This window comes from Anas acuta, chromosome 5 (assembly GCF_963932015.1).
Source record: "Anas acuta chromosome 5, bAnaAcu1.1, whole genome shotgun sequence".
Lineage (NCBI taxonomy): Eukaryota > Metazoa > Chordata > Aves > Anseriformes > Anatidae > Anas > Anas acuta.
The window spans coordinates 33,917,892-33,936,142 of NC_088983.1; the positions used below are offsets into that span (position 1 = coordinate 33,917,892).

Genomic DNA, 18,251 nt, shown 5'->3' on the forward strand with positions numbered 1-18,251 from the left:
CCAAATGGCAATGTGCCATCAGGTAAGGCTACTGAACAGTGTCTAGCAGGTAAAACAGGTGAGTGTTTCAGAGGCCCTCTGAATGAAAGATAGATGAGAGTATGCAGAGCAAAACAGCTGCTGCAGCTTCTCAGTGCTCCAGGCCCAAATCTGTGAGCTGTGTCGCTCACCTGCATGTCTCCCAGCAGCCAGTGATTCATCGATCAAGCTGACAGCCAGCAGCTGATGTGGGTGGTTGGGGGAGGAGGGTCCTTGGCAACTTGTTTGCGTGGATTTTAAGTTTAACAGGGGAGCTTTTCATTTCCAGATGGCTGAGAGACACCTTGTGGAATGTGGATATTTATTTTTCCAGCTTTTAACTATGTTCTAGAAAAGAAAAAGAATTGGCTTGTGAAGTGCCCATTTACAATGACACTATAGACTGTGCTTTTCTGTGCTTGGAGCAGATGTAGCTGTACATGAATGTGGACAGCACAGATAATGTGGCTCTCTGAATATCAGGAGGTTCCATGAAGTAAAGCTTGGACATTTTTAGTACAACCACTTCTACTGACAGCCTGGGCCCAGCACCCTGACATCCCACTGCCAAGAAACCACTGGGTTAGACTAAAGCCTGCTGTGTGTCAAGCAAAGTTCACGTGCTGCTTTCACGTGGTTCTAGTAGACATTGTAGGGGATACCTGGGCAGTCCATTTGTAGCCCCACTGACTGTCATCTCACAGCACATTTGTGGTTGGGGCATGTTTGATTCAGACTTCAAGGAGTTAGGTAAAAAAGAAAGAAAGTATAATGGTTAAAAATTTGTAAAAGCATAAATATGAGGCTGCTGGGCTTTTTAGTGGAGGTAATTAGGGTGTCTTGCTTTTATGCAAAAAGATTGCCACAACAGAGATGAAGGATGTTGGCAGCAGCAAGGGATCTGGCTGAGCTGAGGTTGAGAAGAGGTGCTGAAAGATGAGAGGCTGACGTGGGGAGCTCGGATCCCTCTGCACCTCCACACTGTTTGACAGCTGACCAGGAATGGCTCTTGCAAGGCGTGGTGGGGTGTAGTCTCCTGGAGGCTGTTTTTAACAGCTGGTTCTGCTAACTAGATCAGTCCCCTCCAACACTGGGGTGTTCTGTTCCAGATTCAGCTCACGGTGGTGGCTTTTCTCTTCCTCTGCAGGGGTAAAGCGCAGTCACTCAGAGATGGAAGAAGGCAAAGTAAATCTGGAGAACAGCTGCTCACCCTATTACCTCGTTAGGCTAATCTACTCCTCTGAAAATTTTGACAAACTCGTGAACCTAAGTAAATACAACATCCTCAACAACAGAGACCTGCTCCTCCAGGCAATCCAGAGTGCCGTGGAACGGAAAAGAAGTGGCAGGACTGGGAATCTCCCCAGCCACTCTGGAGCTGAATATGCCTAGGCTGAGTTTTTGTACTTTTCCCTACTGAAGGCTACGATGGTCACATTACAACACACAACAATCACATAACATGTCACAGTCACATTACAACACATCACAGTGTTCATTATTTGCAGGAAATTGAGGAAACCTGTACATTTCTCATCTTGCCTTGTTCAAGTTCCTAGCTTTCAAAAGGGTTTATTTAACCTTCCTCCCCTAAGTTTTCAGACCATAAGAGACTCCCACTCTGGTTTTACTTGATAAGAATGGAGGGTCCTGGTTAGCAGAGACCTTCCAGGAACTTCCCAATCTTATAAAAAATGGTGGTGGTGGTGGTGATAGTGATAGTTCTTTACATGTGCCTGTTCCCTCAATCCTGAGCCCATTATCAATGTCTTTGGAATGATTCATTACAAACCAAGTCCTGGCCATTTGCATTCAGTAATGTCCAGATTTTCAGATAGGCTGAGTATTAGAATTTGCACTGAATTGGTGGGCTCAGCTCTGAAGTCAGGCCAAAGAGTCATATATACCTGTGAATAATAGCCAAACTGCAATGTGGACCATTACATTCTGTCTGGCTGATTCCCTTTGCTGATCTAGAAGTTATTCCTTTATTCCATTCCCCTGCAAGAGTTTGGCACAGAAATGCTGCTCCAGACTGTCCCGAGGGGGGCAGTTACATTTCAAGGAGAGAGGACATGAGCTGCAGAGGGCGAGTTATTCTTTGAGTTTTGGCTGGAGGAAAAATTCTGCATAAGGCATGAGTGATTATATTAATTTATACGGGTAGAGCCTTTACGAATTAAAATGTCAAGAGCTTTTGATACCAGAAATTCAGGGAGGGTAGTTACCATAGACACAAGTACACTTAATTTAATAATAATGACCAAGACATAAGCTAGTGTTCCTTATGTGTGTGAACTGAGTGTAGGATGTAAAAGAGTGTATAGTCATTCTATTTCACACCCAGAAGATTTTTTTTCCAACTTTACAGTCTTCAATCCCTAACATCATAGGCAAGGTATTTTTAATAGGTGCTATAGTAAAACAGAGCACAAATAAAAATAATAATAAAAAAATTATTTTTCACACGTCTTTGCTGGAAGAAACTATTTGGAAAAATGATGCCTGGTTTTTATTTGCTTTGGAGTATGGTGAGAGACGTTGCCTTGAACTAGGAGCTTGGAATAACTTTATAGCCCTCCACTATATTAAAAAATGGTAGGGAAGGATGCTGAGCAATACAAAACAGAGCTCCACAGAAGTCTGAGAAGTTACCGTATTTCATAGCACTGGAGGATTTGGACCTGTTTCTGGCATATTTAATCCAAGCACAGCAGTTTCATGGAGATGGAAACGATTTCATAGGAAAACCTTGCACATTTCTTCTATATTGGAAATTCACTTGATATCTAGAATAAGTTGTACTTGAAATGAAAAACTAAACAAAGAGAAGCAGGGGTCTGCCTTTTTAGCACATGAAGACAGTATCCAGGCTCAGAGGGAGAGCATTTACAAAAGCTGTTCATTGTCTGAACCCAGTATCTACTAAATGCTGTCTTCTGCTGCGCATAAAGGCAGTGAATAAGCCTCAGAGCTATTCCTTGTACAATGCTTATTTATTAAGTTGAGTACCATGCAAAACCTGAGGAGTCGTAACAGCTGTGAGTGCAACTGTGACTATGAGAAGAAAAGAACTCACCAGATACTGGCTGCAAGAAAGAAATAAAGAGCTCTTTTGAGCTGAAAAATAAGACGGCAGCAGGGTTGTTGCTACAAGCAGGATCTGTGACCTTTGCACAGGAGCATGTCGTGGCTCAGTATGCCAGGTATACAAAGCCCCTGCTCACCTCATCCAGGCAGTGGGAGCGGGACAGTTGGGCAAGGAGTGGGTGACACCATCGACAGCGCTGCCCAGCTCCTTGCCCTCTCTGCACTGGGGCAGGGAGCGATCCTTCTTGCTCAGGAACCTTGACAGCACGTACCAGCAGCAACACATCTCGGATGCGCAGACAAAATTGGGTTTCTTTAAATGCTTCATAACTGGGGCACAACAGGTGTATGCATAGGGCTGCTAACACAAACAGAAATTTACATTAAAATGTGAAAGAGACCTAAAAAATCCTCCACACAGGCTATTCTGGTAACCCAGCAGGTTACCTGAACAAGCTATTTTTTTTTTTTAATGCTGTTTTGCATTTCAGAGCCTGAAATTGTGTGAGGGCTGTATCATTGCCCATGAGAGGAGTGGTGGGGGTTTTCTTTTTTTTTTTTAAATTGTAGCATGAAGCTGAAGGATTACGTTGCTGGCCTTAGTATGTGTGGCAGGAGGCCCTGGAGGGTGTCTGTGAGGGTGAAGACTGAGGACTCTGCAGTGTGGTGGGACGCGGACCTGGCACGCTCATCCACACAGCCTGTCAGGATGTGGTGGCTGGCACAGGCTGTCCCCCTGACCACAGCTGGGCTGTGTTTCAGAGCATGCTAATTTAGACAGCCTGAAAAACCACAAAACTACAGAGCATCCTTACAGCAACGTGCAGCTGGTCAGTGACCTGTGCTTGGGTCTGCTCCTTTGTCCTGTTCTTTACAGTGCACATGGATTCTAAGGGAACAGACCACTGAGATGTTGTGTGTTTGTTCCCCAAATGCTGTGCATTTGTTCCCCATCCCCAGTCCTTGTGCCACATTCTGTCAAAGATCTGCTTGACCAGAGCACATGAAAACCAGAGCAGGCACAATGAGGAGAATGCCTGTCTGCGTCTCGCCATGAAAAGGCATGTGGCTTGCTTATAAACAGGTCCGTGCTGTTCTGGACTTATGTTTATTTAACTGCTCAAGATGAATTCATGCATGCAACATCCTCATCCAAAATGTACCCCAGATCACTGCTCTCAGATGAACATTCGGCTGGAAAACCCCCAGAAATACAGAGCTTGCTCTCAGCTGCCAAACAGAAAGGAAACAAAAGTTTATTCTTATAACTGTTAGCTACTCTTTATAGAAATTATGTCTTTTAACTGTTTAATAATATATTCATTAAAAATACAATATTGCAAAAGAGCACCGGACCCATGGAAGTCTTTATGCACTTAAAGACACGATTCTTCTCAGTTGCTTTAGCGCCACTTACGCTAGGCGCCTCTGCTGAACGTTTTGTAGGGCATTTAATGGCTTCAAGATTGGTTAGAAAAATCAGAGAGAAGATGTTCTGGCTTCCAAAGGCATTGAGAGGCTGGAAAAAAAGTGGAAATCTCTACCTCCTGTGGCAAATAAACCCTCAAGCAGAATGGCACAGGCCAGGGTAGGAACACAGCTGCACTGAACCACAGCCAAGACCCAGGACTATTTCACTCTTGGTGATTTGAGTTAAATGGGGACAGAAGTCTGACTTTCACTGAACTTTAATGTTATCAGTTAAATGTTGAGCTTCAATAGCCTAAGTCAGTTACAGAAAAGTCTTCTTTGGTAAAAACAGCTAAAAGTTATCAACTCACTCTAAGTGAAAACGCATCTCTTTTCCATTGCTTTCATCTGCTGTATTTTTTTGTGACTGGAAACAGCTCCAGCAGAGGTACAGCAGCTGAGAGAGCCAGACAGGCCAAAAAAAAAAATGATGATTAGATCACCTTGTTGGCTGCAAATGGCTGATCTGAATCAGTCAGAACAGAAATGTAAACTCTAGATGTTGCATGCACATAAAAAGTATGTACATAAACCTAGTACTATGCTCCAACCCTCCCACTGGAAAGTTAGTCAAGAAAAAGAAGACTGCAGCAAAGAGCAGGAAACATGCCTCAGAAAGGCTAAAAAAGGACCAAGCCTGAAGTTCTTGTTGGAGCAGCTAAGGAATTGAAACTTTAGCTTTCACTTTGCATGGAAGAAACCTAGCCACTGTACTGTCCTGGCTGCATTTTTTTCCCCCTGCTTGCACTAGGTTACTCAGAAACAGACATAAATAGGGAAAAAAATATCAAGATACTGTTCCTCATGATTACAGCGTACCTTAAGAAGCAGAGTGTAAAATCCAGCAAGCCCCATGCTACAGGTTCCACACCTTCATTAGCCTCAGGAGCCTGGGCTCAGCCCAGTGCAGCAGGACTTGAGTTTGTCCCTCAGGTGAACGGTATCATCAGCACACCATTTTGAGGCACACTGAGCCTCTCCCTCTCAGATCAACCATGCTTTATACTGACAAGTTAAAACACTATTTCAGATTCAGAGAGCTGAAACTTGCTCTCCAACCATGGCAGTGTTTAGTCTGTGGTCAAAAATCCATGCCCAGTTTCAACTGCAGGCTTGCCACTTTCCTGTATTATTTATTATACCTCTTAGCCATAAGAATTTAGAGTACATGAAGATGAGACTTGCAGCTGAATCATCTTATTGTATATCCAGGCTGAGGCATAGAAAAAGAAAACACAAAGCCATCAGCTGTCTTGTGCCAGAGGCTTTTCTTCCAAGCTTGGACATTTCCCTGGAGGAGAGCACCAGCAGTGGTGCCTCTGCTCTGGGGAGGAGCTAGGTTTCTAAACACCACACTGATTGGTAAATCCTCCCATCTTGAAAAGAAAGGAGTGATTTACTGTCCACAGCTGGTGAAAATTCCCAGGTACAGCATGCCACTAACGCACCCTTCAGATAGGGCCTCGTAATAGACAAAGACCTTAGCAGCCCTGGTGTAGTGGCAAGCTAGTTTTGTGGTGGCAAATATTCATTTCAGGTCCAAAACCTCCCCTTCCAAAACAACCAAACGTGTCTAACACAGTGTATAAGCAGTTGATCAAGTTAAATTTTCACTATCAGCTTGTTTAATGGATTTGGTGCTGTGCTGCACTGCTGGTGCTAGCCCGCCCCAGCACTGGGCTGCACAAAATGGAGTCCTCCACACAGCGGCCTTCAGGGTCCTGGCTGGGCCCGGGCAGGAATTAGGGCACTGGGGTGGTCAGCAGAGCCTGCTGCAGTGGTCACCCAGCTTCCCTACACATTTAGAGATGTTCTGGGGAGAAACGTGATAGTTATAAACTTTGAAGTAGATTCATTAGGGTTTTAGTTTGGGTTATAGGGGCAGTGCTTGCTTGACACCTCTTGGCACATCAGTCCTTGAAAGAACCGAGCCTGTATCTCCTGGCTTTCCTCCACCCTGGCACTACACTGCCTCACTTCCAACCCATGTGGCACACCCAGAACCAAAGTGACCATTAACTGTGCTTTTTGTCAGAGCCCAGGACTGGAATTGGCCTACATTTACCTGACAGAAATGCGCAATTCGTATTTAAGCCATGGCACACCTACATTGCACCATATTCAACGACAGAAGTGTTTTTTTTTTTTTTTTTTTTTTTTAACGTCCAATACCAGAGGAGAGAAGGCAAGAGCCATCCCTCACAGACATGTCATACAACTTCTTACAGTCCTGCAGTGGAAGAATTCAGTTACCATCCTATGTGACCCATTCTCTTAATGTTATTGCCCATATATTCTAGTCAAGGCCGCAAGATACTTTGGGCAAGGATTTTAGCTTTTTGTTTCAAGAATTCACTACTAAGTAATTGGTATGAGTAATAAAAGTAGCATAAAATTGTAACTTCATGCAATGATAACCCACTAACCAGTATATATTTATAGAATGCCAAAACCAGGCAGAACTTTGAAAAAGCCAGGTGAATATGGAAGCCACAGTTTTAGTAATGGCAATGACTTTGTTAAAAGAAAATATAGAAATAATCCACATTTATGGGGTACCAATCAGTTCCTGATGGCAAAGGTTATTTGCAGCAGGAAAATGGAGAGAGGTATCAAAGGACAGAACACAATCAGGTTAAGATTAGCAAGCCAAACTGATCTTCGTGCCTCAGATAACTACATGACATTTTTTCAGTTTGTTCCTAGCCCATTCCTGGCAGTCAGCACTGACGGAAGACATATGGTCACAACAACACTGGTAATTTTATCTCCAATGCTCAGAATGAGCACACTGCTCCCTTCTTTCCAGTGCATCTGGAGGGAGGTCCTCCCACTGCTGACGTACATCATGGTGTGTATCTCCTCTCACCCTCTTTGGGGCATCTGCTGGGAAAGCTTCTCTGGGATAAACAATGTTGAAATGTCTCACACGCATCTCAGTTTAAGAGCCTCAGTTACTGTTGGCAGTTACTAGAGGCTTATTGAGCAACAGCAGCTTATGCCTTGCGGGAAGCAATGGCTTTGCCTCCCTAAGCTGCCTCCTCAGTGCACCTCGCAGTGCCAGGAGTTAAGTGATCAGGTAAGGACACGGGACTTGAAATGCAGGTTTATAGGGAGGAGGAAACAAGAGCTGTGCAGAGGCAGATGGAGTCCTCATTTGGGATCATATGGCACGTGAGGCTTCTGCTTTGGGAAGCCAGAATCAGTAAAAGCATGAGGGCTGAACAATCCAGCCTGTGGAAACAGCAGGCCACTACATCTGTCCTACTAGGAAAAGCATTGAGAGAGCTACACTACACTATAAAATGCTTTAAAATTGCCCCTGTAATTACTAGTGAGCTCCAGTTTATCTGTGGGTGTGGATAGCAGGAAAACCAAACCCTGCCTATTCTTCATTTAATATTTGCAATAATGCAATAAATGCTTACATATAATAATGACAGGCTTCCCAGGTTATGATCTGCCTTTTCCAAGTCCTCCCCTCCCATCTCTCTGGCAAACAACAAGAGATGCTTACCTCTATTTGACCATTATAGTGGTAAATGCAACACCTTTGAAACAACTGCACAAACTAACTTTGAAAATAATGCCTATTTATAGTTTAGCAAAATAGTTTTGCAAATGTGCTGCTTTCATGTTGAAACGTCATGCTTGCTAACCCCCAAAGCTACAGCCCATCCAGATATGATGATCATTTCAATTTTTTAATGTTGAAAATCATTTACACTGTCAGAGAATGAAGTGGACTGGTATACTGTCAGGTGCAGAATGAGAGGTTTATACTCAATTATTTAATCCCATGGCACTTTGCATTTCTAGTAGGTGAATCACTTTTAAAAAGTTGAATGTCTTCCCTGCAAGATTCTGGCAAACCCTGAAAAGTTCATTTCATTAGGAAATGACTGCTCTCTCATTTGTCTGCTTCCTGGGAGTGACACGCAGGTGGCTGCCAAGGGATTTTCTTGGCTCACAGAGTGAGGCTAATGCATACATTCAGCTGCTGAGATTTTGCAGTGCCAGTCAGAACTGATGCTGTCCTAACTGTGCACAGCCAATTCAATGGGTTCTTTACATCAGCACCTCAAGGCAAAAACCAGGGCATTAAACCATTGTAAGATGAGACAAAGCATTAAGTGCAATTATCTTTCATCTATGGAGATTGGGAATCATTCTTAGTCAGATCTCATCTAAGACCCCAGTAATACAATTTGGCGTGACTGATGCAGTTTGCCGTGACTGATGATCCCTGGGAGAGAGGCACAGACCTGACAGCATCTAATTCCTCTCATTTGTCAATATCAAGCTCCAACAATTTAAAGACTGAAGTCTTCTACAGGCCTGCAGCAATGGACACCTGGATTGCCACAGTGCAATTTCAGAAAATGGTGACGTCTTGTCTGAAAATTGCTTCCTTTGTGGTTGTAAGATCATCCCCCCCTCTTTCCCCACCTCCCCAGATATGCTTATGACTTGTCATAATGTATCCAGCACCACAAAGCATTTTTAAAGGAAAGAGATTATTTTATCCGGAAAATACCCTCAGGTTATGCTCTTATTTTACACTAAAAACTTTTTTTTTTTTTAATTTCTCTACTTTTCCATCAAATTCTATGTCTTGTTTAGCTGGGGTCAGTGTACAAGTGTGGGTCCTTGCCTTTACACCCTGGTCCTCAGTTTTAGGCACTGAGAAGGAACTAGCAAAACAGCTTTGCTGTTGGGATGGGGAGCTTGGACCATAAGCATCTCCTCACACAAGTGTGTGGGTGTTCGTGTGTCTTTCCGTCAGGATGGTTCTGTCTCATCCCCTGTAGGACAAGATTCAGTTCACTGCACCTATCTACTTAATCCAGCAATTTCCTAGCTCTAGTTTTCATTGTTTTGTTCCAATTCCTTATCTTTGCTTTGACTGCTAGGCACTGTGATGACCTTCCCTTAGGTCTAACAGCCTGTCCAACAGGAAAATGAAAGGGGAGAGTCACAGTAGCTGTGTGAAGGCTCAGAGTGCTCTTTGTTACTTAAGTTCCATTTTCTTATTTGACATGTGACAAGGAAGTAAAGAGCATTATTGGCAGGAGATGGCATCCAGTGTGGGACAGAGGTGCTCATTTGATGGCCAGTTTCTGTCCTGGGAGGTTTGCCACTCAGACAAAGCCCAGATTTGTGGTGTTGCAGAAATGCCTAAATTCTGTAGCTACATTTTGCTTCAGCCGTGTAGAAATCAATGACATCACAGTGGTTCTGTGTGGGACCATTAGTGTGATAAACATGTGGCAAAATATAGTGATGAATGACAAATGATATGGAAAATAGTGAAGTGTTCCATATCTATTTATTTATTTATGATGAGGCCAGTCACTCTCAAACATCCTCACCGCAGCCCCCGCTAAGATGCAGCAAGTCCTCCTGGACTTCGTTCCAAGGACGTGGAAGAGAAGGTGGCAATCAGGCACACTCAGAGCAGCTTTCCCAAGGGGACAGCTAGGTGTAATATACTCAACTTTTAGTAAGGCTTTTCCCTTGTCTCTTTGAGCATTCTCATTTGGAAAACTTGGAGTTCTTGCAGGATGAACAGACTGTTAGGTGGGTTGAAAACTGGCTGAGCTGCCTTGTACAGTGTCAACAATTAATAGTGCTACTTCTAGGCATTGGCTGGTTACAAATGGAGTATCCTGGGGGTCAGTACTGACTAATATTGCTCTACAAATTCATCAGTGATGGGCACAATGTGAGTGCACACCCTCAGTACAATTGTGGACAATACTAAAAAACATAGGGAGTGGTGAACGTGATAGATGGCAGATCTTCAGTCCAGGACTTTCAGAAAACTTGAGGACTGAACTGACAGAAATCTCATGCAGTTGAACAAAGAGAAGTGAAAAACAGGTGCAGAATGTGCCTCTGACCTGATCTAGTATTCACAATCAATCAGCTTTGATTAAGACATTGCACTACAGACCTCCAGAGGGCCAGTCCCACTGACACTTCTTTTAGCCCACAGAGCAACATCTTTCCGGAACATTATACTGCTTGCTAAAGAGAACAGACTTGCTGATGTGGTCACCAGGCTTTATGACACTACTGCTGCAGCTGTGCTGTGCTGGGTCTTAACTGCAGGCACTGTGGGGATAAACATTTGGTAATTTGTGTACACCTGACATACTGTTCACTTGTAAGAATTTAAGAGTGAAAAAGGCCAATCATGTACTGAGAACAAGATAAGACTTCTTACAGATAATGTACTATAGCATGATTTTGTCCTTCACCTACATTTCCCCAAAAGACTACCTTATACACTTCCTACTCAATCCAGCCTCCCAGTGGTAAATGTAAAATAAATGCTGATTTTGGTCTTTTTTGAGAGCAGTGGTTGGTGGTCCTAGACTTCCTCCTTGCTATCCCCCTTTTCCTCTCTTTTCATAAGGAAAGGCTGATTATTCATGCATGATTTTAGTTTGATGAGTAACTACAGAATTATTTTCCTGGCAAATATTTAGGGAATAGTTGGTTATGGTTGGTATTGTAAAATGAAAGATTGTGGAGACTACGAAACACTGTAAGAATTATATAAAAAAGCATTCCCCTTAAGACTACTGCTTTTGTGATGTACAGACCATAAAAACAGCTTAAAACTTTTCCATTGGTATCTCTGAAGCTACTTGCAGGTGGCTGCTGTTCATGGACAGCTTGCACCTTGTGCTCTGCTCATGGTTCCCCATTGCCCTCTTGCAAAGTCACTTCATGTGAGCTGTCTGGCTTAAACCTCCCTCTGCTTTTCCGTTAGGTAACTTGGAGAATGTATCACTTAGGTAATATGGTAAGTGACAGAGTTGTCGTATCCACAAAAGTATACCAGATGCAGCTGTGTTTAATTATGTTTAATGGTTTGACCAGATTTAATACATAATTAAAGTAAGTTCGAAGGGTAGTGATTAAATTAAAACTTATGAATACATTTCCAGAAGTTACAGTATAATGGTGAAGGTCTGGTATTCATTGAGGCAAATGTTATTTTTTCTTCCAGGTTCTCATAAAGTTGGAGGCAGCTTTGTTTTATTACCGCTTTGTTCTAGGCTCAGGGTGGTTGTGGAGGCTTGTGCCACTGCAGTTCCATCTTCCTTCAAATCTCTGAAAAATTCTGCAGACTCTTTCTCCCGTTTGATTTTGAAAGAAGGTGTTCTCCTATGAACAACAAACATCACCAGAAAATCAGGGACAATCTGTATGGGTTTAAGTCACTGTGCATATTTAAGAACTTGTTAGGCACTTATCTCAGCAGCAAAAAGCAACCTGCCAGAGGGACCAGGGTTTCACATTATAGCCTGGAAGATTTTTACCGACTCCAAATGCGACAAACTGATTTATATACTACAGGCCAAGTTTCCTAATTTGGCTGTTACTGTGTTTTCAGTGCCTGTATTTGGATTCTCAAAAAGGCCTTTGAGGAAAGTATTCAAACAGTGTAACTTTAGGCAACTGATTTGGTTCCTTAATGTGGGAGTCTGGGTTTCTTTCAGACCTTGCTGGAGAGAATATTCAGAGGAGAAATCCAAGGCACCTCTTTCAGTTTTTTGCTCTATTTCCCTCATGTATTGGAACAAGTTTCTCTCCATGGAACAAATACGTAATGCAATCTTCAGATTAGACACTCCATTTCAGTAATTTTGGTGCCTTCAGTAAGTGATAAAAGAATTCCTCTGGGTTTCCCAAATTTAAGTTGTCAATCACAGACAGGATCAGCTGACTTTACTGAAGCCCAGTTTTGAAAACTGGCTGTAGCACATCATAAATGACAAAAATGAATTGAGGCAGGGTCATACTCAAGAATACTTTATTCTACTGGATTAATGACAGAGGAGCAGGATTTTTTGATCACTGGGTACTCTCTTCTTTATAAACTATCTCAGTACAAACAGTGATGATGTCTGTTCAGCCTTTCAGCACAGAGCCCTTACCTCAGGAGTGCACTTTTGCTGGTTAGACTTTCAGCAGAGTCTCTGTCTGGAAGGTTCCACAGTCTTGTCTGGGAGGTCTCTGTGCTTGGAGCAAAAGGCCTTACCATTGCTGTGGAATCTGGTCTGTTTCTGTGTTCTACGAAAAGAACAGAGATAAAAACATTTCAAAGTAGTGTTAGAGGCAGAGTTTGGGGTCTGTAACAATTTCTGGGTCCATACCAGTTATCTCCAAAAACCATTACAATTGTGGTGCCCTGTCTTCCTTTCCACTATGCCACTGCCTAGTGAGGTGTCCAGAAAAAGAGCTAGCTTCAGAGGAAAAGCTGTTGATTAAGATCCAAAACATCCTTTATTTAAAGGATGGATGGAGGTGTTGGGCAATGCCCCTCTCTGGCAATAACCTGACGCTGGCTGCAGTACAGCTGACAGGCTGCTATGCAAGACACCCTGGGCATTCTCCAAGTCACCTACCAAGTCATTGCATCGCAAGGTGGCAGTTACTTGTGCCCTGCTGTCTAACAGAGGCAAAATGTAAGGCTCAAAATGCCCCACATTAAGGACACCTTCTCATTCTCTTTCTCTCACCATCACTTGCTAAAAACATGGTTCAATCTTGAGGGCAATGAGAACGTACCTATATTATTCTGTAGTGACTTCAGCCAGTTTTCCATCAGCATCTGAGAAGGTGCTGCAAAGTAATACTCTGCCCCATTTATCAGCCTGTAAAAACGATAGTAGAAGAGACATTCTAGTTAGTCCTGCCTTTTACTTTCTGTCCTTGTGACTGAGGCAAGCATTGTAAGACACAGCATTGATGTCTTCTAGCAACATACAGTGTTAGGTGACTGTAGGCAGGGGTAACCAGACAGGATAGCTATGTAGATTTCTATCAGTGCACATCTCCATAACACTTACCGTAACATGAAGGTGTTCTCTTTCCTGATGTAATTTGTCAGCCTCTCACATTTGGCACCAGCAATGCTGAGGGACTGGAATGCGGATATATTCTGAAGGAGGATGAAATCATAACAAAATATGTTTGCCTTTTATCCTATGATTCAACTCTATACCAACTCGCATGCTGACTACACACCCTACTATCTTTTCCTGCTTCTAACTTCATGGTCAGGCTCACTGAATAGGAAGAACCACAGAGGAACAATGGACTATTGCTTTATATCTTGAAGGCAGATACTAGAATGAGATTCTTAACTGAAAGAATGTTTGAAAACTTATGAAAGCTTATTATTCAGTCTCATAGCATTTGACCCAACTGATATTTTAAAGAGAACCAGTTACCCCTAATCTCAAAATGAAGCAAACGTAACATATGCTTTATCAGAAAGGTTCAAAAAAAGAAATTACCTTAGATGCTTCTTCTTCATCATTATAGATATCAAGCTTTAGTCCATCAAGTTTTGCATAGAAGGTTTTCCAAGACCTTGAGCCTGGCTACAAGAATAAAAATGATAATAAAATCCAATGATTAGCTGTATATTTAATTGCAGTAGTGAAATCTTTTGTGGGAAACTTCCACAGTAGGCCAGGAGCTGCCCAGATTATGATAACAGAAGCTCTGTTAGTCATGATTATCTCCTAGAAAAATGAAGTCTGTTGTAGTTTCTGGTGTGAATGATTCGGTAAGGGGCTCTTTGTGAGTCAGGACTGAACAAATGATGTAACATGGTGCAAGCATGCTCTACACCATGCTGCCACCAGCAATAACATGGAGGAAGTGCTATCAAAGTTGTTTCTATTTCTGGTCACTAAAAGCTCCATTTTTTTCTTCCAAGTGGAACCAGCCTGTGCCTGCTGGTCACCGTCTAGTTTTGGTAAGCCTGTGGTTTCACTCTAACATGGTTGCCAAATTTTTCTTCATCTCCTAAACTATCCCCTGCAGAATGCTACTGAACATTGTGCAAAAGCAACTGCCATTTCCTATCCCACCTGTGTACCAGTGCAAGGTCAGTCTAGTGTCTTGAGACCTTTCGGGATTAAAGATCCTTTTACTTGTACATATTCTTATTTTGTTTTGCCAGTAAATCAAGTTGACTAATTTGGTGAATCAGAGGAAATGAAGGAAAACATGCTGAGGAAGATATGCCATAGTTTTTTTGGTAGGATGGAAGTTCAGTATCAGAGCAGACCAAATTCAGCATATCCAAAGGACTGGAATACTGGAATAACAAAATATCTCTTCCAGATGATGGAATCCATATCAGCTTCAGTTTTGCAAAGAGACCTTTCACATTTAAGGTTTCCTAGGAAATATTCTATGGGTCAGACAACCCAAGACAACCTTCTTACATGCAGTACTTCAGCAAACACTCAGATATCTACATTGTTGAATATTACGTCAACAGGTGTTGAATATTAGAAAAGTTTCTGTCCTGTTATGACCATATTCTACTGATCTGATATTTTTTTTCCCAGGATAAAAATTCATGTTTCAGTCTCATTCAATCTTGGATTAAACAAAGCATGTCTTCTAAAGATGAGCCTTAATTCTCTTCTAGTACAGTTAGAAGTTTCAACCACTGAAAGTATGGGAGTGGGGACTTCCTTTACCAACAAACAGGGTCTTGAAACTTGTTGAAGGGGGACATAATTAACATGTTTGTACAGCCAAAGTTCTGGTTTATAAATCCATCACATGTAGACAGACCCTGTTCTGTATGATTCCTAATACAGGCAAAAAAAAAATCATTCTTTCTGTTAAGGACTTTGTCAAGTACTGCTAAAGTCACTGATTAGTCCACTGCTGAGATGGACACTTCTTTAGTAGTAACTGAATTAAACCTGCAGTCTTGTTCTCCCCTTCAGCATGGGTTTATCCTGAAGAAGTCTGACCAGATCTGGACTGTAACTCAAGCAAAGATGAATTAACCCAGAGTGAGGGCATTTGTTTCTACCTGTTGTCTTCCTGGAAGAAGCTGGTCTCTCTTTTCTAGGAATCCCTCCATGTGCTGGAGACTTGTAGAAACCTGAGACACACAAGAACATTGCTGTTAAACATTTAAAAGGCCCTTAAACATGTTAGCAACTTTTGAAGCTCTTTCTAGGTAAATTCCACATTGAGAAACTGAACTCTAGTGCCTTCAGCCTTAATGTTTGTGGCCTAGCTAGAAATCCTCTCTAGTTTGCAGTCATATCTCTGACTTAGTACCTAAATGAAGAGAATTCATGTCCCTCTTAAACTATTTACTCTACATATGGAATTTACTCTATCACACTGTATTAATTAAAGGTTCCTCTTGAAATCCAATCATTCACTTACCTTGAACACTATTCCATTTGGAGGTGTAAACTAGCATTACTATTATTCAGAATAAAGGGTATTGTCATATTTTTTACAAGGGACAGATACAACATTCTTACAATACAACTGCTCTGTTTGCCATCCAAATGTAATGTGATCAAGAGTCATTCATATCACATTGACTGTGATAGCATGATTAAAAAAAAAGCCGTTACAGAAAATTTTATTAAATGTATATTATTAAACACAATTTACAACTTAAATTGCCAAAGTATTCATTATACCCCTGCAATAACGTTGAGTTACACCAATGTACACTTAGTACTGTACTGGTACACTCAGGTATGTGACAAACACATTTTTTCAGGGGAATTTTTACTTGTCTATGAGCTAACAGTACATTTCCTGCCTGGATGAGCAAACAACAGGAGCTACTGGTTCGAGTCTTGTGCTGGGTGATCAGCTTTTGGCAAAGATGCCACTAAGTCCTGCCTCTCTCTGACTTCTAAACTCAGTGGACACTAAGCACCACATGAAGAGGCAAGACAGCAGGGGTAAACCATCAGTTTTGCCTCTGTGAGGCAGCATCTCCTGCCTCTTTTTCAGTGTTTTGGTAAGTGTCCTCTAATTTGGGGAAGAAAACCAGAAACCATTACAGGTGTCAGGCCCTAGGCTATAAAGCTGAGCGAATTAAAAACGCTTTTAAGTTGTATGTATCTGCTTAATTCAACTATATTTTTGGAAAGAGTATTGACTGCAATGGCACATAAAATGGCTCTTCATGTTTGGATCCATGAGTGAATTCACTGAAATGCCCACTATATAGTGCTTTTTGTGACTTCATTGCGGAACTTTCTGTATTTCTTTAATTTAACTAGCACAGGTTAGCAGTCAAGAATCACAGGGACTTACCGAAGATGCAGTCTCTGTCTCCCAGGAGGACCTAGACAGCAGTAAGCTTGGTGATTTGTCTAGTGGTGTTTGGTCAGGTTTAGGTGGCGTTGCCACTAATTTTGTTTGCAGGTCGGAGGAGGAGAAGCCTTTGGCACTCTTTTCTTGAGGTGATAAAAGACCTGTGGCATACGATTCTGACAAACTACTGCTGCGTTGCTGGCTTATGGGAGTAGGAGATAAAGGAGAGGTTAAAGAACTGTAACTTTCCAAAGATGTAGCTTGTGGGACCACCATCTTTGGTGTAGGTGGAGTGATAATCTCACTTAGTCTCCTCTCAGGTTTCACTTCTGTTTTGTTGCTGCTCAGCACATCAGGGACTCCCCCAGCAGTGAATTGTTGGAATGCCCCTGGAGTCTTTTCAACTGGGGAAAAAATAGTTTCAAGTGGAGCCCCCCAGGACTGGACTGGTAAGGGCACGGGTTGCAGTTCCTTTGTGCTCCTTATCTCTATCACTTTTGGTGGTGGATTCCTTTTGTCAGATGATTTCCTCTTCAGAGAGGGAACCCGTACAATTTTGCTTTTATCTTTCTGCTCACTCTCTTCTGTATCCGTTTGTTTCAGAAGATTCATCTCCCTCTGTGGGACACAAGTATTCAATTTTTGAAATTACCTGTGTAAGTGCACTTGTGGGTACTTACTTCAGAAGCTTTTATTTTAAGCAAGAATAGTTTTCAAATACACTCTCTCCCGGCACTAGATTTTAAGGGCTGTGAATTGGCATTCTTAGCATGTGAACTGAATTTCATTGCTATGCCCCAAGCATTATTTTGTTCCTTAAACTGTGGATGTTTATGGTAGCTAATCTCAAAACCAGAGACTCCCTGCCCTTACTAAGTTGTCTAGAGGTTATGACTTTAATAATATCTAGAGAAATAGTGACTTTCTTCTGTGCCACTGCTTCTTTAAACTTGCTGTAGAAGCAATGATTATCCAGGGGTGTTCTCATGGAAGGTTTTAGAGAGGTGGACCATTCAGCCAATCTGGAAAAGTACTGAGCAAAAGGCATACTCAACTAAGCACATTTTTAGCCTAATGCCAAACATTAAAGCTGTGTTTTGCTGGTTATTTCAGGAAAATGATTTAAAAATCCACTGAGATAGAATCTGGGATGTTGACTGAATATTTTTGTTACCTAACACAATCTACTGTAGAACTCTGATGCCAGAAGGAAAAAGGCCTGTCTTTGCCTTTGTCTCCCTTTATTTTCAGCCCTTAGTTTTCCTCCACCACTGCCAGGTGATTGCAGCTCCCTACTGAAATTCTGAGTGAATCAAAATCTCTATCTTTGTTGTGTGAGAAACCCCATTTTTCATACAGCAACACGCTGTATGAAAAGACACCACCTGGAGTACTGCATCCATGTCTGGGGCCTTCAGTGCAAGAAAGATGTGGAGCTGTGGCCCTAAGGAGGGCCCTGTGAGGATGATCAGAGGGCTGGAGTACCTCTCCTACACAGAATAGCTGAGACAGTTGTGGATGTTCAGCCTGAAGAAGAAAAGCCTCTGGGG

General features: G+C 42.2%; 2 protein-coding genes across 17 annotated transcripts in view; one reads left to right on the top strand and one right to left on the bottom strand.

The window, feature by feature from the left end:
- The window catches only part of LOC137857444 (cytosolic phospholipase A2 beta-like), a 50,845-nt gene extending 46,390 nt beyond the window's left edge, over positions 1-4,455 (top strand). For all 16 annotated transcript variants that reach the window (XM_068683920.1, XM_068683921.1, XM_068683918.1 and 13 more), the window contains one exon: positions 1,166-4,455. In XM_068683920.1, coding sequence (XP_068540021.1) covers positions 1,166-1,410 — 245 coding nt within the window. In that variant the 3' untranslated portion in view covers positions 1,411-4,455. The remainder of the gene's footprint in view (positions 1-1,165) is intronic.
- Positions 4,456-11,438: 6,983 nt separating this feature from the next.
- Positions 11,439-18,251, bottom strand: part of SPTBN5 (spectrin beta, non-erythrocytic 5) — a 106,281-nt gene continuing 99,468 nt past the window's right edge. Inside the window, exons 65-71 of the mRNA XM_068683943.1 lie at positions 16,702-17,319; positions 15,443-15,514; positions 13,896-13,982; positions 13,446-13,537; positions 13,165-13,250; positions 12,531-12,666; positions 11,439-11,757 (exon numbers count right to left, since the gene is read on the bottom strand). Coding sequence (XP_068540044.1) covers positions 11,604-11,757; positions 12,531-12,666; positions 13,165-13,250; positions 13,446-13,537; positions 13,896-13,982; positions 15,443-15,514; positions 16,702-17,319 — 1,245 coding nt within the window. The 3' untranslated portion in view covers positions 11,439-11,603. The remainder of the gene's footprint in view (positions 11,758-12,530; positions 12,667-13,164; positions 13,251-13,445; positions 13,538-13,895; positions 13,983-15,442; positions 15,515-16,701; positions 17,320-18,251) is intronic.